This window comes from Dendronephthya gigantea, unplaced genomic scaffold, assembly GCF_004324835.1.
Source record: "Dendronephthya gigantea isolate DGI-Jeju-01 unplaced genomic scaffold, DenGig_1.0 000110F, whole genome shotgun sequence".
NCBI classification, from domain to species: Eukaryota; Metazoa; Cnidaria; class Anthozoa; order Malacalcyonacea; family Nephtheidae; genus Dendronephthya; species Dendronephthya gigantea.
Genome location: NW_021163120.1, coordinates 769,427 through 778,013, shown reverse-complemented (window position 1 = coordinate 778,013; position 8,587 = coordinate 769,427). Strand labels below are relative to the sequence as shown.

The 8,587-nt window shown below is 36.0% G+C and overlaps 1 protein-coding gene and 1 long non-coding RNA gene across 2 annotated transcripts; both read left to right on the top strand.

Annotated features, from left to right (window-relative positions):
* The first annotated feature begins 135 nt into the window (after positions 1-135).
* On the top strand, positions 136-3,542 carry LOC114535093. The gene is made up of 6 exons (XR_003688189.1): positions 136-216; positions 505-1,915; positions 2,028-2,077; positions 2,640-2,676; positions 2,789-2,838; positions 3,525-3,542. It is a non-coding gene; the product is annotated as an uncharacterized LOC114535093 (long non-coding RNA).
* Positions 3,543-3,562: 20 nt separating this feature from the next.
* On the top strand, positions 3,563-7,765 carry LOC114535074 (serine/threonine-protein kinase pim-2-like). The gene is made up of 11 exons (XM_028556456.1): positions 3,563-3,588; positions 3,899-3,936; positions 4,279-4,336; positions 4,539-4,582; positions 4,728-4,888; positions 5,025-5,122; positions 5,299-5,346; positions 5,761-6,097; positions 6,578-6,760; positions 6,984-7,065; positions 7,468-7,765. Exons 2-11 carry the CDS (start codon positions 3,917-3,919, stop codon positions 7,763-7,765), a joined length of 1,329 nt encoding a protein of 442 aa, XP_028412257.1. The 5' UTR covers positions 3,563-3,588; positions 3,899-3,916.
* Positions 7,766-8,587: the final 822 nt, after the last annotated feature.

Genomic DNA, 8,587 nt, shown 5'->3' with positions numbered 1-8,587 from the left:
GTTGGCATCGGAGATTTTGGATATTGAGGATCTTGTTCGACTTGGGAAGAAAGAAAGGTGACAATAATGCGACAAGTTCGTGTAAGTCATTTTGGCCTGATCGTTTTGATATATTTATTATTTATAGTCGCTGTCCTTATTCATCTGTGAAAAATTCCATTTGTGAAAAATGCTGACATTGTATTCATGCCGTACAATTATTTAATCGATACAAAGGTATTTGACTCGACTCTTCGATTTGACTGCTTTTAAAGCCGATTTTCGCCTAAAAAAATTCACTCTCGTGAAAAGAAGCGGTTTTAAATATTTACCGCGAGTTGCTTGGTATGTTTTTTGAATCCATAAGCCTGCATGCATTCTTTTGAACGTAAGAGATCAGTATCTTCGTATACCTACCATCCCCTCCCCCCTAGCATCGAGCCTGTATCTGTAGGGATAGCTCATTCAGCTGAATTGGTCAAGATATATTAAATATATCCAACAAAGTTTTCCTCTTTAATAAAGTCATGACAATCAAACGACATTGATATTTCAAAGAGTATTATCATCTTCGACGAAGCACACAATATTGTAAGGGGATGTTCTTTATGTATAAAGAATAAAATACCTCCTTTCAAAGATCATCACACAGAAATTTTCTGTGGATCTTTTGAGTATGGAAGACTTAGTTGTTGCATGATTGTAGAAAGCAACCTTGCAGACCTCGCTTCTACAAGACAACAACTGCTAAAGTTCTTCCGGAAAAAGAGCACAGCCAAAAATCGCAATGATGCCACAATTGGTACAGACCTGTAGATAGGTTCCTAAAGGTAATATGAGCAAAAGGTTTCTTGAGTAAGTTCAATTAAACCGCCGAATGTTTTAAAACAGAACTTTTTCCTTGCACACATTCTGAAAATACATTATAATTTTGAATTTAACAACTCGTGGCCTAATGTAAAACGACGAACAGGACTGTAAATCTGATGTTCGGCTTAAATGGCTCAAGATAACTCGCCTTTGAAGAGGGAATCACTGAGTATGTTATAGGCACTTTTCGAACGCTCTGGTGTAAATGAGAGTCAACGAGGCTTAAGAAATCGTTGTACATTACCACAAGATTGTAGATTGCATACTTCAGCATAAATATGTACTTACATAAAATAATTATATGTACTTATTTATACTATAACATTTTCCATATTACGACGTAATCGCGAACGCTGACTCAATGTCTCGCTTGCTCACCAAAACTCGCGGGTGCAAAAGTATTAATTATCTACGTCAACAAAGGACCGCTCACTTGTCGAAATTTTTCGAGAGGTTCACATTTCGCGAAGTTAGTTCGTTGCAAATTGTTTTCAAAAGCGTTGTTATATTGCTGTTCAATATTCTAGATTGAAATTATCGAGAAAATATGTAAGTATATTTAAGATTTTATTGTTTAGTGTAAAAATAATTGTGGTTTACATATATTTTTTGTTTTAATTCATTTTGCGTATTATTAAGTGGCTTAATTTATAAAATATAAGGAGAGAGAAGTGTTTACACAGTTCCGCTTGTGTTTCGGAAGGAAGAGAATTTAGTTCACCGTCGAAATCGACAACGTAAACTGGTTTTGAGATTTGATTTAAGAAATGGAAATCAAAATTATACTTAAACACCGCAGTTCAGCGGAACGAACAAAGTAAATGCACGCGCAAATAAAAACGCGCGCGTAAATCCAAACGCCCGTTCCACGTCAATTCACGGCTTTGTAATAAGAATTTTTGTGTAACATCTTTACATTTAGCGTATGAATGGCCTAGAATTGGGTTCTGCGTGTTTTGGGGGCCTCACTCTCTAAACGTTTAAAACTTTCAACATTATTCATGCATTTTTTCTTTCCCCTCTGTCCAGGAATATCAATTCTAATGATTCTCGGATCTCCTATAAGGTATGAATTAGTTATTTTCTTTTGTGGACGGTTCTGTGATTTTAAGAATGAATTGGAAATCGGGAATTAAAGCAGTACTTTAATAAGCTTATAAACGTTCTAATTTTCACAGGAGGAATCAGTATTTTCGTTTGAAGAAGAAACGTTTGAGAGATCTCTGAGGTATGATCTTTATTTACATTGCGTCTAGCTATACATAAGGATGTTTTATTTATATTGACACGTGTTTGTCTTCATTTTGGGGAAATATTATTCATCTGTGATACGAAAAAATAACGATGATAATAATACGTAATATTTATTATAAAGTATAATAATAAAAAGGTATTCCTTGCGTCACGACAAACCATACAAGTGCTTCTTACTCATTTAGCTACCCTCATCTTTCAACGCAAGGGGGAGATGTTAAGTTTATATGGAATTTTTTTTGTGTCAGTAGGACAAAAAATTTAGCAAACTTTCTGGGAGCGGTTGTTCGAAAGGCGTTTAGCTTAAACGGTGCATGAATAAGCCAAAGTTTAAAAATACTCTCATACATCTTGTATACGGCTTTGTAATAAGAATTTTTGTATAACATTTTTCATTTAGGCGTATGAATGGCCTAGAATTGCGTTCTGCGTGTTTCTCTCTCTAAACGTTTAAGACTGCGCTTCGATCTTTAAGGGAATTTTTGTTTAAAACTTTTTAACATTATTCATGCATTTTTTCTTTCCCCTCTGTCCAGGAATATGAATTCTAATGATTCTCGGATCTCCTATAAGGTATGAATTAGTGTTTTTCTTTTGTGGACGGTTCTGTGATTTTAAGAATGAATTGGAAATCGGGAATTAAAGCAGTACTTTAATAAGCTTATAAACGTTCTAATTTTCACAGGAGGAATCAGTATTTTCGTTTGAAGAAGAAACGTTTGAGAGATCTCTGAGGTATGATCTTTATTTACATTGCGTCTAGCTATAACATAAGGAATGTTTATTATATTAACACGTGTTTGTCTTCATTTTGGGGAAATATTATTCATCTGTGATACGAAAAAATAACGATGATAATAATACGTAATATTTTATTATAAAGTATAATAATAAAAAGGTATTCCTTGCGTCACGACAAACCATACAAGCGCTTCTTACTCATTTAGCTACCCTCATCTTTCAACGCAAGGGGGAGATGTTAAGTTTATGCTGAATTTGTTCTAGTGTCAGTAGGAGAAAAAAATTAGCAAACTTTCCGATGCCTGTGAGAAGTGGCCTTCGGCAGAAATCAAACCTTCTCCTTTATGATGCCCGGTGCAATGATTTTTTATTGAGCTACACGGGAAGCTCATAGGAGCGAGCGTTGTTATTGTGTATTTACGATGGTAATGTCGGCATCGCCAAGGCGTAGGTTTGAATTCTAACAAGGCAACGATACCTGACAACTTTCTTCTCGACTATTCCTGGCTTGAATTTGGGATGCATGAGTAAAACTTAATATATTACGTAATATAAGACTAAATAAACTTAATTGATTTACCTTCTGAAATCTGAATATTAAAACCTGTTCTTTTATTTGGTGAGGTTACAGACTTTTACCACTTCAAGTCCCCTACATTAATACAAAATTTCGTTTTTAGTGCTGGTAGTGTCCAGTGCTCATTTGATTACATAAACGCGTCTCAAATCTCGGAGTATTCTGAGGTAAAGAATTTTTTATTATCAATTGAAAAATAAGTTTGCTTTTTTATCACGTGTATATTGATCTCCTAAACATTTGGATAATTTTAGGTTTGTATTCTAATTTTTCCTGATATAATTCATGATTTGAAACAAAGGAAATTACTCTAGTTGATGTTGTAAAGTCCGTGAATGAGTATTCTAGGAAGTAGTATGGTTATTAGATATTGAAATGACACTTGTTATTATTTCAAAGGCGCGTCTTTGCTATTTGAGTTTGAGAAGTCAGTTCAAGTCTCCAATTAATCAGACTTTTTACTATTTACTATTTCAGTTTTTACGCTTCTTTGACATGGAGTATTCCTGGGATTGGTAAGATTTTATTTATCTAAGATTTCAGTCTTTCAAAGTGCTATAGTTTGAGGGTTTTATGATGCGTTTTCTAAGCCGAATTTAGTGGGGTCATCCAAGGGCCGCGGAAAATTGCTAAGTGTGCGCCAGCCTCGACCAAAATTTAAAACACGCCCTTGTTTGCGCCTATCTTTAACTTAGCGCAATATTTCTGGGCACCCTCTATTATATACGTCGACAAATATTTAGCTTCATGTTTGTACCGACAATTAGGTGGTAAAAAATAGGGCAGCAATTTCTAAATGCGATATTCTTCATCTTTCATTCTTTAACTAAATATTCTTCATTTTCATTAATACACAGTGGAAACCAACATTCTGCCGGTGAACTCTTCCAAATCTCACAGTCGTCTCAACAAATGGTAAGAAATGAGCAGCTTACAATCCAAAACTCTTTTGAAGATTAAATTTATCTCAAAAATAACAATGAAAGATCGGCAAACTTCAGTACTTTTGATTCTAACAAATTTTTGTTCAATAATATTTTGATATTAATAGCAATAAATAGAAACAATAAGCACAAGTCAACTCACTAACCCATAACGATATTCTTTATGTTTATAGCTTCAATCTTGCTCAACTGCAGTTCCAGATAGCACAAATGAAAGGTAGGCGCGGATAATTTAAGATGGTGTAGCTACATGCAGTCCGTAAAGTAAACAAACAAGTTAACAACAGCTGTATTTATTAAAAATTCCCATTACACTCCTCAATTTAGATCTATTAAAAAAATTTTCAATTTATATTCCCAAGCATCTATGACGTGAAGAGAAAGCGTAACATTTTGAAAGAAAAACTCATCAAGTGGAAAATCATGAAAGAAAGCCAAGTCAAACCTTCCCAACCTTCAAATGTGCCACGCGTCACTAGAGTTGTCGATGGGGAAAACCTTGTTGAAGTTTGCAAGTCAAAAGGCAAGTCGATTCTAACGTTATAGAAATCACGAACCTATTTTTTTAGCATTTGTTTTTTTATTCTAAAATCCATTTTACTTTACATATTTCTTTAGTTATTTAGTTGTATTAACAAGCAATTGCTTTTGACTTTCAGGTGTGACATACTACTATATCGAAAATGGCTTGATTGGCGAAGGTGGATTTGGTGGAGTTTTCAAGGGTTATGCCATAAAAGGAACCAAAAAAACACCGGTAATTCTTACAAAATGTCTCTCCTTCCAAAACAAACATTCCTCGGCATTATTTGCCATATTGCCCTCCATGCTTCTGAGATGAAGTAAAATGCCCAAATCTTACTAGTTGTCAGCCATACCGTTGAATTTTTCAGGAAAACCATCGATGTAAGTGGTTAATTTTTTTCTCTCTAGGTCGCCCTGAAATTTGTAAAGTATAAAACGGTTCGTGAGTATCGCAAGGTGAGTAACAGTAAGGTCGTAGAAACTCCACGAGGTTGAAGTTTTGGGCATAGGATGATATAGCTTACAGTCCGTGAAAATTGAGTGTTGCAAACATATTAAATGATTAATTTTGTTAGCCGTTTCCACTCATGACGACGTTGAATTACCATTTTGAATCAAAGAGGTATCTAATTTCCAGTCTGAAAATTTCAAAATTAAATTGTTACCTAAAATTTCGTGAAATCAGCAATGGTTCTTTGATCGTATCAAAGATTTGTGTAGCATGAAGAAAAGTAATCATTTTCGCATTGTGCACCTCCACTTTTGAAACAGCGGATAGAAGCGGGTACTGTACTAGGACACCCTATCGAACAATTGTCATTCGTTTGCTAAACAACGATATCGAATTCTCCTACAATTGTTCTTTAACAGGATAAAGACCTCGGTGATGTACCAAGTGAAGTGTATTTCCTGAAGAAGATGAAAGATCATCCAAATGTCATCAAGTTCTATCATTATCAGTCTTTATCATCTGAGGAATTTGTGATCATTTGCGAAAGACCGACTCATTGCAAAGATCTCCGAAGCCTCATGTGGGACGTAGGAGGTTTCTTCACCGAGGATGAAACTCAACAATGCATGAAGAAGTTGGTCAACGTTGTATTGGCGATGTCCAAGAAGAACATCGTTCATCGTGATCTGAAATTGGAGAACATCCTTTATGATTTTGATACTGGTGAAATCAAGTTGCTTGATTTTGGATTTGCGGGTATAATAAACCTGGCAACCTAGTTGACGCTTTCTGTGGTGAGTAAACTTTCCTGGAATGTCATGAATAATTTACCTCTGCAACCTCGTACCAGCGTGGGCCTTGGAGCGGAGGTAAAAAGACCCTGGGTACGAGGTTGTTATCTCTGTTGTCTGAGTTTTAATCACCAAATTCCGTTCCCATGCACCTTTAGCGTGAGATTTTGTTATCATAAAACAAATTTGTCTTTCCAATTTCTCTTCCAAAGTAGCAATTCATCAGCTACATTGTTAAAAATCCTTGATCGAACCTGTGAGAATTTACTTTTTCAGGTTTCAAAATACTGGCTTTAATTTTAGTCAGGTTTAATCTGTTGTAAAACTATCAACCCCAGTAATATTTCTCATTTTCTTAAATTTCAACTTTTCCGGTCATTGCTTAGTAGTTTTATTCCATTCAAAAAGACTGGTTAATTGCATTGTACATGTTTTATTCCCTCAGGCACTCCATACAATATGCCTCCAGAATACATTCTGCATGAATTGTATGATCCTTGCAAGGAAGCTGTGCGGTCTATTGGAGTCATGATATATGAAATGTTGCACGGCGAACCAGCTTTTACGGATTACACAACATTTGCAGATGTTATATCAGGACCGCCAAAACTGGATGATTTATCTGAAGGTGAGTTAAATTCATGAAATTATAACAGGTTAGAGAAAGCCGGAAAATATAGAGATCAGCATTCATACATATATTCCCGAATTCCCTTTTGAAGTTGGAATGCATATCAATCACACCAACCGTTGTTGCTAAGAATATTTAAATCTTGCTTGTTGTTTTTTCGTTTTTCTCATATATACGACAAGGCCATCCAGGATTTTGTATTCGAATTTTTTATCTGTAGATTTGCAAGACCTAATGAGAAAATTATTTAGCATGGACCCAGCGGCCCGACCAAGTATAAAAAAAGTTGCAAAGCACTCCTGGTGAGTAACTTCACCTTCAACTAATATCAATATGTATTTCGGAGACGGTGTGATCCCGAAATAGTGCAACAATATGCCTAGGTTCCTAGTCAGTGGTCGCAGCGACGATGTAAACGTGCTTTACTGATGTACTGATGTTGAATACTGAGTTGTTAGATCATTAGATGTTTGTTACTATCCACCTTTGCTGGTTGCGAAGTCCGTTATTTCTGTCTAATCGTTTACGCTTTATGAGATATTGAATTCTGTATAAATTCTGTCTAATCGTTTACGCTTTGAAACAAGGCTGTGTTGTTGTGAAAGTTGTTTTGCTGTGTCTATTAGCATGACAATATTCTTCAAATCATCAGGATTAGGGGTCTATAGCAACAATTATAGAAATTATGTTTTTTTCTCTTTAAGGTTGCGAGTAAAGCGTTCATTTACTGAACGACTGTCATCCTTTTTCCGTCGTATTTTCCACAGACGTCGTGGTTCGTACGACGTCTCTGCCGTGGCCATGGCCAAACAAACGTCATTCCAGGCTCTTCACCAAACAGCTGGAAGCAAATCGCCAACAATCAGTGGCCAGTCATCTGTTGGCCAGTCATCGAACCAATCCCAGATAAACAGTCAGGAATTGTTGGAGACGTCTATGGAAGAAAATTACCAGGAATGGCCGATCACTGTCGATGAGCCGGCCAGCCATTGCGACCAGTAGTTACCATTCTGATGACAGGATATTCAGCTCCAGGCTTGTGGCTCCGGGTTCGCGAAAACGGAGCTGGAGTGGTTAGTTTTCATACAAGCCGATGTGGCCGCTTCGCTTTGGAAATCGAAAAATTTAAAAAGGCCTTAATTTTTCTTTTTTATATATATTCTTAAGAACATGGCCGAAAATGAGAGTCTTATTTAGTAGCTCCGTAAAGTTGGCTTTTTTTAAAGTTGGCGCAAAGTTGACTGGTCAGCGGCAGCTTTATAAAAGTTCGATTTACTAGCTTTACGACGAGTTTTTGTAAAAACTCAAAGATGGCCATTCGAGAGACAGCTTATGAGAATATCCTTATACTTCTAACCTTCTAGCTTGCGAAAACACGACAGGCAACTTCTGTAGCCGTCTGATTTCATGCACGCACCCGTGACATAAATTTTAATCCGGATCCCTTCGCGAAGGCAACTAGCCCGGTTACTGCGTTTTTCCACATAGGTTTATTGAACTGTAAATGTCATATGATCAATGTCAATGTAAATGTCATATGATCAATGTTATATTGATCATATGACATTTACATTGACATTGATCATATGTGGAAAAACCTATGTGGAAAAACAAAAATTTGCAGAAACCGGGTTAGTTGCCTTCGCGAAGGGATTACATTTATATCACGGGTACGTGCATGAAATCAAATTGCTAGACTTTAAACAAGTTGCTTGTCGTGATTTCGCAAGCTAGAAGATATTCTCATAAGCTTTCTCTCGAATCGCCATCTTTTGGTTTTTACAAAAACTAAGCTAGTAAATCGAACTTTTATAAAGCCTTGCC

What these genes read in the sequence shown, in the direction of transcription:
- LOC114535074 (XM_028556456.1), top strand. Translation starts at nt 3,917, where the DNA reads ATGGAGTATTCCTGGGATTG. An exon ending in ATGGAGTATTCCTGGGATTG is followed by an intron (nt 3,937 to 4,278) that starts GTAAGATTTTAT and finishes ATTAATACACAG; the next exon opens with TGGAAACCAACATTCTGCCG. An exon ending in CACAGTCGTCTCAACAAATG is followed by an intron (nt 4,337 to 4,538) that starts GTAAGAAATGAG and finishes TTATGTTTATAG; the next exon opens with CTTCAATCTTGCTCAACTGC.